At 42.8% G+C, this 18,998-nt stretch overlaps 1 protein-coding gene across 14 annotated transcripts in view; it reads left to right on the top strand.

The window, feature by feature from the left end:
* The window catches only part of LOC128874964 (CUGBP Elav-like family member 4), a 614,239-nt gene that overhangs the window by 509,547 nt on the left and 85,694 nt on the right, over window positions 1-18,998 (top strand). For 8 of the 14 annotated variants that reach the window (XM_054120183.1, XM_054120185.1, XM_054120190.1 and 5 more), the window contains exons 1-2: window positions 2,122-2,791; window positions 13,359-13,407. In XM_054120183.1, coding sequence (XP_053976158.1) covers window positions 2,741-2,791; window positions 13,359-13,407 — 100 coding nt within the window. In that variant the 5' untranslated portion in view covers window positions 2,122-2,740. Of the gene's footprint in view, window positions 1-2,121; window positions 2,792-13,358; window positions 13,408-16,717; window positions 18,546-18,998 lie in introns of those variants that run through there. The other 6 variants (XM_054120189.1, XM_054120188.1, XM_054120196.1 and 3 more) reach the window with 4 other exon arrangements.

Here is an 18,998-nt window from a genome sequence, read left to right on the forward strand (position 1 = left end):
CTTCGTCCGCGTTTCCAATTGGCGAAGAAGCGTCGCGTACGCTATCCAAATCCGCCATTATTGGAAGTCTTGCCGCCTCAGTAGGTAGTAGCTACTCGTGAAATCGTCGATGGCAGGAGAGAAAAAAAAAGGAGTTAGGGGCGCAGAAACAGAAGAAAAGAAGGACAGGATGAACGGAGGACGAAGGAAAATGGCGAGGCAACGGGAGAGGAAGACAGGCGTAGAACGTTCGTAACGTCGGAAGAGCCGGGAGCAATTTCCGGTGGCTTTTGTGCGCCCTTTAAAAATGTGAGCTCGAGGGATGCCGAGCAGGCGGAGAAAAGGGGTAGCGATAAGAGGTCGGTAGAGAATTTTGCGAATGTACATACGAGTGGTCCTTCTGGACCAACAAATCCCGGGTCGAAAAGAGGGAGGAAGTCGAGAGGTTAACTGCAGGTCCTTTCGTATTCTTCCTCTCCATTCGCGTGCTTCATATTTCCCTTTTCCTACATTGCGTTCTGATTCGAGTTTATCTCCTTATATGGACCGAGTCCAAGTGAAAACGTATTTCCCTATGTCTCTGATAATGAAGCCCGTTTCGATAACTTCAGACAACGGCCTTGCTTCGGGATCGTGAGTCGCGAGTCCATCGATTTTCTGGACACGTCCACTTCGTACGAGTTAACTTATGGACGCGTATTTGGTATTAATCGGGTTATCCGCATGAGTCGGTGATTCTTGAGCCTTAGGTTTCGTTATATTTTGGAACTGTTTTTCTTTAATTTTGTATAAATAGTTTTGTATTTTTTCATTTAGATGTGTACGTTGTTTGCTAAAGCAATAAGTAATAATAAACACGGACTGCTATGAGTCTCTTATGATGGCTAATATAAAATAAATTTGTTATTGAATAAATTGTTATCCAGCTAAAATTGGTATTTCGCCAGTGAAAAATGTGGAACTGTTCGCGATCAAAAGTTACGAATATTTGTTGTTAAACCTAGATATCATAAAAGAACCAAAATGGTTTTTTTTCAATATAACTCTAGTAAAAATGAATCAGTGGCTGAAATTGTTGCGTACATTGTTAGAAGGATAACGAGGGAATAAGAGAATGGATTTTCCGATCCGTCTATTTTTTCCCTGTTATTATTACCTTTATTTTATTATCGATAGTTTGTCCGACTATTATTTCTGTTCGAATCATCTGAAACCACTCTATTACATTACTAAAAAAAAAAAAAAGAAAAATACGTTTGCACCCAATCCAAGTAAGAATTTTCCAACAAAAAAGCTATTTCTCTCAACGATTTTTATTCCAGCCTCCAACGCTGATCTTGTTGAACGTTGAAAACGTTTATCACGACACGTATCCGCTCGAGCCAAACATCTCCACCCACCGAGAATACTAATCGTCCGTTAATTAGCCAAAGAAATAAGAAAGAAGAAAAAAGAAAAACAGAAAAACATCTCGGTATCGCGGAAATTATCCGAATTTCCCCTACACGCACACGCGTGTCGCTACCACTTTCCCAGGGATGAAATCCCAACCCTTACCAGCTATCCACCTTCCAGAGCTTCCCGTTGCCCGGCCGTGTCCCGGTTTTCTTTCTTTTTTCGGGGACGAGCAACATGGGGTTCCCGGGGGCGCTCGCTCGCTCGTTTGATTGGCCGAATGCTATGGGGTTTCATCGATATAAGACGGGGAGAAACAGGGACGATCGAGGGGACAAAGAGGGGCTGATGGGTAGTGGTAGGGGGGCGGGAATCGAAAGACTCGGTTATGAAGGAAGACAGAGGGTGAATTACGAGGACAAGAGGGAGCAAAAGTGAGGGGGCGGGTTGGAAAAGCAGGAAACCGAGGAAGATGGAAAATACGGAAAGCGAGAGGGTGCCGGGAAACGCGAGCGAAAGAGAAAACGGGACGTGTATCGGCTGCTTCGGAGGATGCGTGGGCTTTCTCTCAGAGGGTGCGTAGACTCAAAGAGGGAGGAGGGGCGGAGGGGACACGTTGGATGGAGAAAGGGCCGCCAGGGTCGTCGAGGAGGGAGGATCGAGGGTATACAGGAGGGAGTATACGAAGTGGAGGGTTGGAGGAAGAAGGGGGACGGCGGTCGGGAGGGTGGGTAGTGGGGGATGAAAGGGAGAAAACTAGAGGGTGCGTGTAGGCCTGGGGAATCAGTCGCGGACGAGCTGCGTTCGGGGTTTTATCTGTAGCTCTGTCCCTTCCGTCTCCTTTGCACTCTCGTCGCGCACTCTTTCTCACTCTCTTTCCTCACTCTTTCTCTCTTCTCCCGATCAACGCTCTCCTGCATATACGAACGCCCACGCGTACATACACGGACACATCGTTCCGCACACGTGCAGAGCCGTTGGATCCGCGCGGAAGTCCGCGCCACTTTACACAAACACGTATTCGCGGGATATCGTGGAAGCGTGCCCGGGGTGAAAGAGGACAGGGGAAGGAGGAAGGAAAACAACAGGAGAGGCGGCGTACAACCCCGTTTGCTCCTTTCGCGAAGTGGAAAGCTGCGGTCGGGAACACGTGCAATACTCCAGCTTCGGAGATCCTCGGAGGCGCGGGTTCGCGCGACGAATTAAACGCGCCCGTGGTGCAGTCCTGCGCCGTGATCGTATCGCGGGACACGCGACAGTGAGACCTGTTTTTGTTTACCAAATTTTCGCTGTAAGCTCGCCCCCGATTCGGCGAGAGACGTCGTAACCAGTGGCTTTCTCCATCAGCACGTCGAAACTGTCACCAATGGTTCATATAGCGGAAGTTGTATCGTCGCGTCGAAACGACTTGCAAATGGTGAGTGAAAACGTTGACGAAACGTTAGGGAAACGTAGGTAAACCGTGGCTGAACTCTGATCTGTTCTGGAGGCAATTCTTAGGGTACGTTTCAACGACGCGCCAAACATATGGAAGCTTTTGTACGCGTACATGGCACTCCAATCGCAGAAAGTCGATATTTTTAGTAAATCGTTGTAGGTATTCTACCTAGTAGAGTCTAGATTTTTTGATTGGATCCCATGAGCGGTATTTATTGGGTCGAAAGTAGCCCACGTGTGAGACAGTGATGAAAAAGTACAGTGAACAGTGAATTCTAAATATAAAGTAATTTAAAACAGGGGTTCTAGGAGTTTGTGTCTTAATAAAAACTCAAACAGTATGAAAGACCAGGTCTACAGGAGTGTTTTGTTATTAACCCCGTAGTCTGCAACACCTGTCAAGAATCTAGCTTCCATTTATCTATTTGCAATCCTATTGAAAGTGCAGATAGTATCATCCGTCAGAAACTCAAAATATGAAAAAGAAAAAAAAAACGTTACTCATCACAGTGCCCTTTCCAGCCCCAAAGTTCGTACACAGAGGGGTTCTAGAGCCATCCCCTCCCCATATGAAAACCAATCTATAAATAAATCTTCAAAACGAGACACCAGACAGAATCAGATCGAACGCTCAGAGCCAGTGATCTGTATTGCGTCGCGTTAGTTTTATCCTTGGTCTAGTTACGACTCCGTATCACAAAGTCTCTTGAATTACATAAAAACTAAAATAAATAATAATAGGACAAGGCTTTAAAAAGCCGAATCATTTCTCTCCCCGAAAACTTCGACAAGGTCGTTAAACAAAATCGAAGGTGGTTTGTCGTGGGTGGCTCTTACGTCTTCGAGTCACGAAGTCGTCGAAATCTCGCGTCAGGGTCATAAAAGACGGAGCTTCTTTCGTTCAGACGCGGAAACGTGCGAATCTCGCGCGGTTTTACGAGCGACCGCGAATTTCCGTGTAGGAACGGCCGCGTACCTCCCTTTATATCGGTCGCTGCACGCATAGAACCCGTGAAAGATTTTCGTGCGTCTGTTTACGCGCGGTTATTTCTGGGGGCATGTGCGCAACCGTTACGTTACATGTATCCATATGTCGTACAGGCTGTACGCGGAACGTTTACAATAGCACCTCCCCTGCCCCCTGCACACCCCCTCTGCCTTTGCATACGAACGGACGCGACGCACGTGTGCACGCACACGCGACGAAGTGCATCGCGGGCGCACGCGAAGAAACGCAGCTGCTCGGCCCACGTTTTCGGCCCTGCCACGAGCGTGCTCCGTGAATCACGCGAATTCTTGCCCACGGGATAGATAACGCGCGAGAAACGAATTCGATTCAACGATATGTATGTGGCGGTCGAGGGAGCTAGGGTTGCGGGGATGTTAGTATGACTGGAGAGTTTTCCATGGCTAAGGATTGTTAGAGCATTTGGAGATGTGAATTATCTAATAAGATATTAATAATTGGTATGCTGTTTGAAAGTTATGCAGGTTTGTGTTGTAGCGTGAAAGGTAGAAGTATTCGATAGGTCAGAGTTATTGATATCAATTTATATTAAACTAGTAGACATTGATTCAGAGGGTTGCTAGTGTTAAACTTCACTAGTTGCAAGCGTTTTGAAGATAGGTTGGAAATTTAAAGTGCTGGTCGCGGGTGGTTCGTACAGGGTGTATTGGTTGAGGGTGCTAGGGGTAACAGGAATTCGGTTAGTATGTTGACTGGCAAGTTTTCAACGACTGAAAATTTCCATGACATTCGCACACAGGTTTAAATTCGATACGAACACTAGATTGTAACCAAATTTTGGATGGTTCATCGAGTCATCGTTATGAATTTGTATTAAATTGAGGCAATGTGAATTAAAAATGACAAGTATCAGGGTTTCTTCAACCCTGCCGCCGGATTTCGAGGGCTCGGGGAGGTTTCCACAAACAGAATGCGCAACAGATAGTTCGTCTACGGAATAAATCTCCGTCTTTCTTTATTTTTTTTTTTTTTTTGCGTAACACGCGACCTAGTTGTCGAGTGAAATAAATTATTTCGAATAAACGTGTTTTCCCGTCGATCGGATATTCTTTCTCGGTTGACGGGTCGTTATTCCATATGGGCAACGCCTGTTTTGTATCGGAAACATTCAACAGAACACATGACGGGTTCTCACGGGAAGACGGCTCGGTGTTGATGCAGAGACGTACATCAATTAATGCAGCAGCACACGTGAATGTGCCAGCGCATAACGCGGTGGTAATGTAGCTCGCCACACGGTTCGGTTGCTTTGCTTTGGCTCATCAATCCTAAAACCAGACGTCCTGTTCACTCAAACTTATACGTTGAACTGGCCTCGAATGAGAAACACGCAGATGTATTTGTAAAACGTCCAGGAAATAGTTATTGTTTGGAAAAATATCCTTCTTTCTAGGAAGCAATGCATTCTCAAGGATTTCATATTTTACTCCATTTTATTGTATTGGTAACGAATTACTTATTTAGGGAGAATTATAGTTTCTTCGATTTTTTGAGTGATTATGTTTACGAATGAATTCTTTATATTTGATCTTTGTTTATTTCTGCATATTCGAAAACATTTTAAACTTCAACCACGTGTTATTCACATCGTTCCTCTTCTAACTAATTACATTCTAACTCCTACATCTCCTAACAAATCAAAGCCAACATTAAACATTCGCGAACAACATTCGTCAGACCAACTAGCAACAACGCGATGGACGCGGATAGGAGTCGTCGTCGGCGTCGTTCGCGTCTCGAAATAGACGGGCGAATAACGTTTGACATTTAATGCGCACCCAGGCATTGGCTTAGATTACAATCGGTGAACGGTGATTGGCCTGGGGACGCGAAAGCTCACTCGACTCGAATGCTCTTTCGACGGGGCTGTAGCCGACTCTCAAATATTTGTAGAGTGTTAGGGAAAAAAGTGATCGGGGGTGAACAGAAAAAAAAAGAGTGAGAAATTGGATAGGCAGCCGAACGGGTGTTTCGTGCCGAACAGGCGTGGCGTGTAAAAAAATTCGATATCGAAACAGTGCATCATATTCTCTTGCGGAAATAATTGGGACCAACTACGCGCCGACAAGAGAAAGAACACGGGCTTTGTTCTTCGTTAAAGATGGCGCTGGAGGAACATACTTTGTTGAGAAAGAAGAGACAAACTGGGGATTTGTGTTCCTTTAAACAATTTTTACTATTTAATATCGATACCGAAAGGTTACGAACAAGAATGCATCGTAAATGGAGCGTTTGTGTGTACAAAGTTAATGTGTATGAAGCTGCTTTAGTTGTTCAAAGTTTTCTATTTTTTAAGGATTCAAATTTAATTAAACGTTGCCTGCCCGATGCGGAATTCAATTTAATTTAAATGGTCTGGTTTTTATAGAGTTATATTTCATTTTTAATTTTCTGTTCTGTATGGAGTTTTAAAAACTTTTCATTTCTATGATGATTTAAAACTGCAGGATTTCCTTTCTACTCCTTTATTAGAAGTATATTTTTCTGCCTTCGGTCTTTCGTATAATAACAAGTTGATACGAACATGGTATAGTTGATTAGGTAAATTGACACGAATAGATGAATTCTGCTTACAAACAGAATTAATAATACGATGTGACAGCATGATTTTCTATACTCTAATCACATAAAGCTACTAATCGTTATCAATCATGAGTGACACATTAATTAAAATAGCTAATTGTTATACGAATGTTATTCTAACTGAATGGTGGCAGCGAATTTGTTAATAGAAAACGGAAATTCTGAGCCAGACACTCTGCGGTAACACTCTGGAATAGATTAGCCCTCATTCCCACCGATGTTGAGTTTCATTAAAGAGGACATTGATTAGGAAGACTTCTAAGTTGAAGTCAATCTTCTATTAACAACTGTAACAAGGAACAGAGCTTGGAGGTTTTCAGTTTCACCGTTGAAATAAAACCTTCGCTATTGGCAAAAAGTTTTCTAGAAAAATATACAAATAAATTAATTACACCCTACCTTACTGCAACTTCTAAAAATCTAAATACAAAAATATTTTACTAAATATTCATAACAAAAGAAATGATATTTTCGTTCCTTTTACTCGTGTACCTAGAGACTCCAGAATTTCTTTTGCAAATGACTCATGATTATTCTTCGGCGTTGCACAGCACGATGATGATGATCAATCGCGCAAGACTTGGCACGTGATAACAAAACGTAAATCTTGTTTATAATCGCGATGAAAACACACAGAACGACTGGCAGTTAGGTGGACAGGCAGACAATGTTGCAACGCATTCAGGACGCAAATGTATATTTATTTGAACTACGCTCGTAAGCTGGGTTTCAATAGAAGTTATCGCTATGTCTAAATCTCACTATTTGTTGATGTAGACAAAGTGACGTAAAACGCGTTAACCGTGCAACATTGTAGGAAAATTTGTTTCGCAATGGTACTCTACCCGCCATTATAAAAGGAGTTTTTCTAAACATTCTATAAATAGACCACTAGCACTTCATGCTTTGAAATACAAACTATACATGTGGGGTACCAGAAAAACAAAAATTGTAAAGAAAGAAATGAAACCTGATTTTTACTAAGACGCGCTAAAATTTTAGTTAGAGAATTTTTAACATTTAAAGGGTTGTCGAAACCACAGAAGAATATATACGCAAACTTTGTCGAAATATTAATTGTCGGAGCGGTCCAATTAATTGTGGAATTTCAATTAATTCGCCAATTAGCCCATCTGAAATCCATTTAGACGTAATCTGATAGGAGACAGCCCGAATCGCTCGCTCCTCTGCAGCATCCGACGTGAACGCAAGGGAGAAGTGCATTTGCTTTTGGAGCAGTCGACAAATTAGTCGTATTAGCGGCACAGGCGCGGATACAGATTTCGTGGAGTACAGTTTCCGGCTGGATACGCGTACGGCAAATTATTGAAGTTAACTCGAGCCACGTATCTGCCGGCGCACAGTCATCCCCAAAACTACGAGGGCCGATAAAACGAATTTACCGAAATGTCATTGCGGAATCCTTAATCGTGCTTTTCATTTGTATCAGAAACTCGCAGGAAAGCATTACGTCGTGCAAAATGTCCGCTCCCTTTTTACGCTTGGTATATGCTTTTCATTTAATTCCATAAACCGACGGAATACAAAACATTGTCCGAACGGGGAAAATGTATTTCAGCTTCCACCGTTCGATATGCAACTCTTATCCGTTTTATTTTTTTTTATTTTTGCGGCAGAAATAAACCCTAGCCGATACCCTCGCTGGAGGATACTAAAGGCGGACAAGTTCGGCTCGATATTTCCGTCACTATCGATCCTATCGGAAATTTTTATGGGGCAATAAAGCCCCAGTATTTAATTTGCGACAACTTTTGTTACGTATGCTTTCCTTGCGAGGGCAACGGTGGGCGAGATATTACACGTTTTATGGCTGGCATACCGTGTATGTCTAGTTTACAGTTCGGTGTATTAAGTAGTTGTGCTCTGAAATTTCTATCGAAAATTATACATAACAAAATTGATATCAAAATAAATTTACGATAACATTTATTCCACCCATTTTCTCTGGAAAATCAACCGCAAACAAGACATCCGGTGTCCTGGATAGAAATTTCCTATAAACCATACATAAACCCACGTTTAATTTCGCGAATCGTTCCCAACCCCTTCAATCCCGCAACAAACTTCGAAAACAAATAAGAAAGTATAAACTACCCACGAAAATTCCTCGCTAAGGAACTAATTCGCCGATACCGAGACCTTTTACTCGTTCGAATCGTTCGATACCTCAATTTCGAGCGTGTTCGAGCGTTCATTGTTAGCTGGAAGAAGCCGACGAATAAAACGAGAAGAACTCCGTCGGAGAAATGAAAACGCCGAGGAGTAACAGGATGATCTAATTACTCCCACGTAGGCCACAATAGGAGCAAGAATACGTGGTTCGTAAATTGGGGACGGGCACAATATAAGGTATCTCGATATCTTGCTCGTTACACGGTCACGACGGTATAAATTTGCCGAAGGGTAATCAAGTAATGAATACATCGCCTGCGAAGACCGTACGTATATAAATCATGCCGGAGAGGATGCCGGGGGCTACAGGGTGAGCCCTTATCTCCAATCAGTACATTGATTGCACGCAGCCAGGTCAAATACCGGGCTTCGCTCGACGGCTCGGTTCAGGCACGATAGCTTATTCAATTTCCGAAGCGGCCATTCACCATTCAATTTGGCAGTTATCAACCTCCACCTATCCCCTATCTGGATTTTGCGTGGCTTTCTAGGAATCGTACTTCCTGACGGAGAAAAGAATAAGGCATAGGGAAGGGGGGGAGCAAGGAAGAATGATAAGTACCGGAAGATTTAATTGCGCGGAGTTAGGCTTCAGACCTGAGGTCTTGGAGAAGAGTTCCGAGTCTCGATCGCTCCTTGTGATCGCGTGATTAATTGGTCGTTTTAAATTGACTTCTAGCAGCGAGTCAAGAAGACGAACGTTGTGGAATATTGAAGGTGTTACGATAGACTTTTGGGGAAACGAAACTGGTTGATGATAGATGAAATGCACTTGGGTAGCATTAGTTGATTTGAAAAACAACAAATTTAATAGCACTTTTTATTATCAGAATAATAACGTAGATTACACACCTATATTAAATCCTGGCACCCAAGGCAAAACACTTTTTAGCTGACAGCGAATGGAATAAGCAACGACTATCGGTGACAGATAAGCTATTTCTATTATCGGTCAATCGCTTCGTGTATGGGGAATCAGAATAAATATTGTCGTATAACCTGTGAACAGAATTAGAATTTTAGAAAGTTTCTCCAGAACTCATCTCTGTTTCGTTACTATCTCCTACTTCGTTGGTGACATCTTCTTTTTTTTTTTTTCAAAAACGATAACCAAAGTTATATATTTCTTGGCGATGTTTTCCTCGCAGGTATTAAACAGGCACGACCGACCGTTTCGTAAAGCATATGGCTATTACTCAGCATCTATCTGGCAGAAGCAAGACGCGGTTCCTGCAATGTACATAGATAATCGAGCTTAATTAATTGCTCGTGATGCGCGCTCTGGGCTGAGCAAACACATTTACTTATTACCATCCATCTTGAGTGGTGCCTCTCAAGGGAATCGATTTTCTAAGTGCACGGGGGCTGATGATGACACGAATTATCGAAGGGTCGGGCACGTGATCGTAACAAAATCGTTAAGTAATCGCGCGGGCTTATGCAATATTCTTCGTCGCGGGATTAAGTTTTCAACCTGAAAACGAATTAATTTACGGGTACACCTTTCATCGATCAGTCAGGGAATGATTCCATTATCGCATTATGGTGCTGTTACGAGTTAATATCTTAAGAGCCTAGGGTTCCCTTTGGCATTCTCTGCTCGTGTCATCGGTAGGTTGACCATCGTGTTTCATTATGGAACTACGTTTCATCACTGTTTCATGCATTCAATCAAACATTTTTTTATTGTCGAGTTCAACCGTTATTTCCGATGGTAATAGTCTCTAACTATTCTGTTACGTTGAGTTCGACGTTGTCGAATTTTTTACGAATTCATTTTTCGATCAATTCATACCTAAATATTCATACAAAATCTCTAACCTAGGTTTTCATCGTGTGTAAAACATTGAATTACCTTGGTTACGCTGTTAATTATGCAAATTAATTGCGATTCCCTGATTATATTGTCAGTTGCGTCGGTGTCTTTGCGTGGAAATCAGTCGGCTCGATGAAATCATTAACTGACGTCAGTTCGGTACGTTAATCAATTGTAAGTGGAACTATTTGGGCGCAATGAAGCCACCGGTAATGGGCGGTAGTTAATACTTGTCTACGTTAATCGCCACGTCTATGCCTGGCAATACGTTCCACGGAAGCCTCGCCTAGTAATCGTTATTGACTGGTACAGATCCCTCGGGTAGTAAGTGACATTTACACGATGCATTCTGCGTTAAACTTCCCCAGAGAGATTGGAGCACGACAGAGCGCGCACCGGAAAGAGAGACAGTGGCACGTAGAGAGAGAAGGACGAAACGTCGTATCTCAATTCCAGTATCTATACGGAGATCGAGTTCCCCTGACAACAAGACAACAACAAACGCTTAATAGCCAGTACTCTGCTCAAAGTTTAATTTCATGGCCAGAGGACAGTGCTTAAACTGACCTTCCTCTCCGCCCCCATCTCCTCTCTCGTCGTTCTCCCTCGATCTACCTAGAATCATGCTTCGTGACCTACGTCTATTCGTATGGTTCTTATTCCCTTTTTCTTTAAGCAGCCTCATCGTGAGGGTGAGGTATGCTGTCATGAGATATCGGCGAAGTTACGAATAATGGCTCCTATGGAATATTGAACAATGAATTACGAGTGCTGGAGGCTCCCTTGGAGACGTTTCGCTAAATTGATCCCTGGACAGTGAGTAGAATTACGTGCTTGTGTGGTATATGGCATTCCAAGGGTAAGGTTGAGAGATGCTAGATCTTGGAGACGCTAAGCTGTGTAACAAGACAGGAGACGGAAAGGCATGTAGCCCTAGACGGCATGTTGAGAAGTAGATAGTACCCATCTGGTATTTAGAAACGACAGCTAGAATCTGTGACTATAGCTACTACTGCTCAGACTACACAATTACAATGACAAAATAGACAATTGATGGATACTACTACATCAAGACTACACCACTAATGTCCATCATCGTCAGTGATGATACTTATATAAAACGTCTATTATTCTATAGCCCTTTTTTCCTTTTTTCCTTTCTGTTATTTCTTCCGTTTCCGTTTCATCTAATTAGCAAAACCAATCGAATAGACAACAGAAGAATTTATTAACGACAGAGTAACTTCAGATTCAAGGAACACTGTACCCTTTTCATCGAACTACGAACCCGGAAATCTTGGCTGTGTTTCACGAGTATAGTTTCTGTAGGAGTTTCACATAGTCGTGGCACTGACCCTTGCAACGTAACCCCTCTTGGTATATGAGTTGCATGTACGAGGAAAAAGTTTTGGGGTCGCCATGTATGTTTCCACCCTAGTGCGTTCTCACCCTAACATTCTTATGGCAGGTAGCGCATAATGAAAAAAGAATAGCGAGTCAGAAGACAGATGGCCGCGATACTCGTCTATATTATGCCCATATTGAGAAACAGATTATCGGGGCCTCCGATAAAACGTATCGTACAAAGTTGCTTCATCTATTCCTAGATTCGGACAGCACCTGTACTGTTTGCTATATTTCTTGCAGAGACTTCATTCAAATTGAAATATGCTTCGCATTGACTTAGGAACGGTTTAACTAGGGAAATGAGGTCATTGTATTGGGTTGTCTGGAAAGAAACGACTACTTTCCAGTTCCTTAAATATATTCAAATTAAACGTGCCTTTGAATGTTTCTTAAAATTTAACGCGAACTTTCTGGGCAACCTAATGCGTGAAAAAGTAAATCTAAAATAAAATTTCTTCGAATGATTGAACGAATGTAATCTAAGGTTCAGGTGAGTGAAAATCAAAAGCAAAATTCCTGGAAGCATTTTCGAGATGATACGTTTCCAGAAGGGCCAACAGAGGTTTCGAAGTGACGAAAGGAGAAGAACCCCAGGACAAAGTAACCGAGCTAAAGTAGCGGGACACAGCCAGTGAAGGGACGAGAAGGAAGGATCGGAGTACAGACCCGTGTCCCCCGCGTCATGAATCATGCATTCCCATCCCCCAGGAACGAACTAGAGCGCTCTGCGGTAGCGCGATCCGTCCGACAAATAAACAATGTTATTTGTTCTCTGGGATCTCGACCCATTCGCAGCAGCCCAAAAGACTTCGTGGGGTTGCCACGAAAGGACGAGCCTCGACGTTCCACGCTCTCGCGTACGGAAACGACAGGAGGAAGGACGAGGTTACCTTTTCCCTGCCCTCTGTTTCTTTATCTCATCCCTGGCTACGTTTTCCGCTCTCGTTTTTGCTCCCGTTATTCCTCGTCACCATTTTCCATTCGCCATTCTTATTCCACGACAATCGAGCCTGTCAGTAACAGAAGGAACCCACCAACGATAATGTTTGAACAAGAGCGAAGTAACGAGGGACGGGCTGATGACGCGCAAACAATGATATTTTTCCGTGGTTCGACCCGCGAACGAATTTCGGACAGGCGTTTTATACTTCGTTTTTGTTTTAACTCTACGGTCCGCATTGACGCGCGTATGCATCAACCGCCTTTTTCTTTAATATTTTATTACACAACGGCATAAACAACAACTTATGCGCTGTTTGATACGATTTGAAAAATTATAGGGTTAACAACTCTGCGGATATTTTGGGGGACTGGGTGAAGATCGTTTGGGAATTAATTTTAAGATAATGTATGTGGGTCTTGAGGTTTCCTTTTACACGATGTTTGTGTGTATCTTGGACAGTGAGAAAATAATTTTTTTAATCGAATATGCGTGTGTGTTAATTCGTGTCTAAATTCGTGTAAATTAACATTCCCGAATAGTCATTGCATATAAATTTCCTTTCTTTCTTTTTGTTGCAGATGAACCGTCCTATTCAAGTGAAGCCGGCGGACAGTGAAAACCGCGGAGGTAAGAACTAACATTTAATCAATATATATCGCTATTAAATATCGTTAATACAATCAGATTTCAATATGAAGAAAATAAATTTATAGCAATCTTTAACCTATTTCTCGTATACTCGTATCTCTTATAGCGAATATTCGTCTAATATTAACGGTGTCGTTATTAATCATACAATATTAGACCAAATAATTCCGATTATTTGAAACTAGGGATCAACGAGGTAAATATTTCCGAGGGCAATAACACGCTAAGCTAACATTTTCCGTATTTTTCTTAGCGCGGCGACGATAATTTCGCTTTTACATTCAGATTGTATTGGATCGATAAAAGCATTTACAGGTTGGCAAACTTGTTATTAAAAACTGTAATGCATTCGTAATGGCTGAAAATATACAACAAAGGACGCGTTACCGATCAACGATTTCAATGAAAGGAAATAATAGACTTAATGGCGCGCTGTAAAATATGATTTGTCGAATTAAAAAGCATTCACCGTAACACGCGGTAATACACGTCGACAACCCATACGTAACTTTCAATCGTGAAAATACGTGAGAGCACGCCACGGTCAATTTTCGTTTCCGTGCAATTTTTTCACGATATGATGATATTCATTAATTTTGTGTCAATGAAACCACGCATGAGATATATTCACTGTCTTACCTTTTACATTCTATAAATCGTCCGATAAGCGACTGATAAGGAAAAAGCTTTCGAGCAAATTGCCCTGATAATCGTCCTCTTTGCAACAGCAGATGCGTCACCGTCCATTAGAAATAAAAACATAAACATTACACTCCAAGATTCAATCGAATAAATTAATCTGGAATATTGATACTAGTTTTAACCTTTGCACACGATCCTCCAGTTCTTCATTTAATTTTTTTCTACGTGTTATTCGCACGGAATTGGTTTTATTCCCGGAACTGTAATAACTTAACTCCGTTATGCAATGGGTATTGATGTCAGCAACGGGAGAAATTGTAATTGCCTCGCTTGGCACGCGTGGTGTAGCGTGAGAAGACACAATTCTACGCCCACTATCAGAAATTAATGCCATACGACGGAATTGAGATTGATGAGTTGTGTCACGCAGAAAAAGGAGACTGAACATCTGCGTGTTCGGTTTATCGAGCATTAATACAGGGACACGTGGATAACCTGAGGATGGCGGATACGTGACGGTTCTGTCCAAGAATTCTGAAGTGTGCTGTGCAGAGGTTCGAAGTTAGCTATTGATTTTGTCGTGCTGTTTATAGCGAGAGTATCGATGGGATATAAGCAAGTTTTCTAGCTACGATTCAGCGAGACATACCCCGAACGAAGTCCTTGTCCAACAATCGAGGTTCTTCTGTATGAGTGTTCTTATAACATTCTACTCGGAATTTCTGGCCTCATGGTGGAGCGATTTTCAGAGAAAATTTTGTCCGATAGATTTGACATTTTTTTGGTATAATTATAAAATGTATCATATTCTTAAACGTTACTTAAATGTTACTTAAATATTCGTTTGAATATTTTTAAAACACTAGCTTGGTAATGTAAAATTCAACGAAAGTGCATAAAAAAAGAATATCGATTCCCCGAAACAGGAAAGATGGTGTGTGCTTCCTTAAGTCTCTTCGCGAAGACTAGGAAACTAGTTTCCTTCTCAAACGGAAAACCAAGTTAACACTGAGTAACAGTGGGAGTTGTGCCTGACGAAATGGGAGGCCTTGAGCGATCGATTGAGTTTGATCCAATGCAGATATTCAAGGAGAGACACCGAAGAAGAAGAAAACCGAGTTACGAGGCGGAGCGGAGGGAAGTAGATGAAGGGAACCGTAATTCATACGCTAATCTGGCGCAGATGCCATTGTAATCTCCGGTCGCCTGTCTCAGTGTGGCTCCACAAAGCCTCAGTTTGACGTGGCTGCAGGAGGAGCGGACCAAAACTGAACGCTATCACTGCTTCTGCTTCCACCGTCTTACCTGGCACATGCGTGCAGGAGCCACGATTAGAAAGCTACCGAACCTCGATCATAAAAACAAAATATACTAGCTATACAGGCATTTTAACGATAATATACGTATCATTTGAATTCTCGCAACCTGAGAAATTGGAAATGTTATCATTGAAAAGGAGACGAAAACTGAAATACAGGGAATCTGTGTTAATAAAATTTTTTTTCAAAAATTCATAGCGAATTCGTAAACCCTTAATTGTACAGAAAAAAAGCATATAACACCTTTCTTGAAGTAAATATCCGTATCTTCACTTTCAATTTAATAACTATCTACCCCTAACTATCGTTGAAGCCTATAAAAAGTTCTCCCCACAACGATAACTATGTAACTACCCTTCACGCTATTCGTAACGACCTAGTAAAAGAATTTGCAAGAAACTAGCATCAACCTACTTCGCAAGAATTTTTTCAAGGTGACTAGCCTGAATAGAAACTCGAGGCAGCCTCGCGTAAATTGATATTCCGGGAAAAGCGGTGCTTCGTGGGATTTACACGCCTTTGAGAGGTAAGCGTGACCGATTGTCTCGCGAGAGTCAGCAGAATTAAATATACAACGATGGAAACAGATTTGAGAAATGCCTATCTCGCGCGGAAAGTTGCTCAAGCTCAAGGGTAGTCGAAGTTCGCGCAAGTGGATAAGGGCGGCTGCTGTACCGAAGCTAGTTGAGCAAGTAGATAAGTTTCGATCCCTCGACGAGTCACCTTGCTTCCGCCGCCATCACTCGTCCTCCCCCACTATGTTCGAGCAGATAAACGTATCCAGGGATATCGAGGCTCTCGAAGGCTGCCTTCATTGCTACCAACTTCGAGTTGGCCGACGTGACGCGAACCTGCTCTCGTCCGAGGCTCCTGGCGAGAAATCCTCGTGGATTATGAGAGAACGACGTGCTTCTTCGCGAGACGGGAAACGATATCATAAATAGAAACGGCGCTGGATAAAGTTACGTATGGGTCAGTGATTACAGGCGCGCTTAACGACGGAAAGCTCGTTAAGCACGCAATAATATTGCGTCGAATTAAATTATATTACCGCCGCGATATCCGACTCCTGCGAACCTGACATGTCTCATTTCGAGTGGCTCGGCTTGGCCAAAATGGGCTAGAGTGGATAAGAAAATTTAGATACTTTGAATGAACATAGAGGGTTCGAAAATATAAAAGAAGTCCTGTCTCTCTTAAAGAAGGTAGAACAAAAGTTAATTTAATTTAATTTCTTCTTTATTAGAGAAGATTTTTCTTGCAAATCAGAAAATATTGAAATATTGCAAACTCCCCAAACACGATGCGGCGAGGGGTTAACCCGTCCACGCGAACATCCCAAGAACGCGACGTCTTTTATTTCCGGGTGCATATTCGAATATAATTTCCCCCGCCCGGCCTGATCGAATTAACGGGGTAATTGCAGGGCCAAGAACAAAAACCAATCTAAAGGCGGGCGAACAAAAGGAAAGATCGCCGCGTTAGCGCGCGGGGGTCCGAGAAAAGGTGAGACAGAGCGTCAAACAGAATGTTCGCTTTGTTCTCGGTGTCCAGCAAGAAGATAATTTCCCAAGGGTTAATTCCTTCCACGATTTCTCGGGGCGCCTGACCGGGAAAGGGAACGCGAAGGGCACGTTAACACTTAGCTCGAGCGACAAAGGTCCAATTCCTTGTCCCCACGGTGTCCTGGCGCGACAATGGGAACAGAACGCTCGATGAAAAGTACTCGGGGCTTAAGGAAGGAGAATTCCCTGTCAAGGAACACCGGTGTGAGAAAGTGTGAAGACTGAAGGACTTGGAGTGGGGGGAGTGGTTGGGTAGGAGAAGCAGGAGGTGGACGAAGGGGTAAGAATCCGTGGAGAACGGGGATGCAACGAGGCTGCAAGTCAAGCGAGAATCTAATTTCCCGAGACAAATCCTTAAATGTACCCTGGAGCCTAGCAGGAAGGCGCGAGTCAGGTCACCGGCTGGAATGAGCTCGCGTCTAGCACCCGCGACGACGACCTTTAACTCGGTTCGCCAATTTTGCATCTCCATAACCTCGCGAGAACGCGTCATTAAGTTCATTCACGCGGGGAATGCGGTGAATCGAAAGCACGAACCGCCGCCGCGTTATCCGTGGAATGTAAAATTGTGATAAAACAGTTACGCCCGATTGAAATCCTCGCTTGCCGTCTGCGCCCGAGGGCGAACTTCGGGACTTTCGGTTAATGCGAGGATCCGTCGCGTGCTCGAGATACGATTCCACCACCGAACGAGCCTTTACCGCGAGAAAGCACGAGTCGCGAAGAAATTATTGGCGAACGCTGCGGTGTTCGATCTTGTTAGGCTCTTGCAGTGTAATTTTTTTAAATACTTGAATTTATCCCAATAGCGAGTTAGAAGAACGAATTCGCTAATGATCTTCTTCGTTTCAATTGTATATTAATGCGCACCAAGATGAAATTCTTTACAGTCTCTTGTGTTCCTAATTAACAATACTATTATTACGACAATGTGCGTATGGTGATTATGAAAATGGCTCGAGTCAAATTTATAGCTCATTTTATGTTGAATTTGCACTCATCGATCTACATTTGAATAGCATGGAACAATTTTGGAAGAGCAGTGTAATATCAGCGTGCTAGACGACGTTGATAATCGTGTCTGAGTTACCTCAGAAAGGAAATATTTATTCTCATTTTACGTCCACATTAATCCTATGTAATAATGTAAAAATAATATTAATTGATTGTTAACGAGACAGAAGAAAATAATCCATGACTTAGGCTATTTTCATCATCATCACCACACGTAATAACAACTTCCTCATCGAGCAGTATTTATCGTTAACGATTTAATTTTCTACATGTTTACCTATCGCAACTGTTAATCCGATCTTAAGACCAAACGAAAAGACCTGTGCCGTATAGTCATGCTAAAAAATGAAGCCACTATGCTAATGAAACCACGTTATTCGATGAAAATCTTGCAGGGAGGGCATGCCGAGTGTCTTGTCTTGGGAGGATACATGTAGGCAACGACGACAACGAATGGTGTAATTTTGGGCCCAATGGCATTTCTTTTTTCTGTTCTGTATTCCAGAGTGCATGATGGACGACGGGAGCACCAGTGCCATCTTCTGGAAGTAGGAGGCACCGGTGGCGGCCGCTGAAGGTAACTTCGACTTCCAGGAGATAGCTAGCTTCCTTCCAGTACCTCTATTCTTCTTCTTCTCCGCAAATCGGCAGAAGGAGAACCTCTCTAAGAGAAAAAAAAGAAAAAAAAAACGAATTTTTCTCTCTCATCACGCCATCACCGCTGATTCAGCCAGCACAGCTCGCCGCAAAGTTCATTTTGCTGCTCGCTAGTGTTTGACCCACGAAAACCCGACATTCCTCCGTCCAACTTCCTTCTCCACTCTCGATCCAATTTCTTGACCCGACGCGCGCCCGATATACATGTATATGTACATACATGTATATATACGTCCCTTCGAATAAAAGCAGAATCCAAGTATATACCACAGGAAGAATACCGTCCGACCCTGACTAAATTAACCCAATCGCGGAACTTTCTCGAGAGATCAAAATTCTCGATCTTCCTCTCTCTATCTCTATCTCTACCTCT

This window comes from Hylaeus volcanicus, chromosome 4, assembly GCF_026283585.1.
Source record: "Hylaeus volcanicus isolate JK05 chromosome 4, UHH_iyHylVolc1.0_haploid, whole genome shotgun sequence".
NCBI classification, from domain to species: Eukaryota; Metazoa; Arthropoda; class Insecta; order Hymenoptera; family Colletidae; genus Hylaeus; species Hylaeus volcanicus.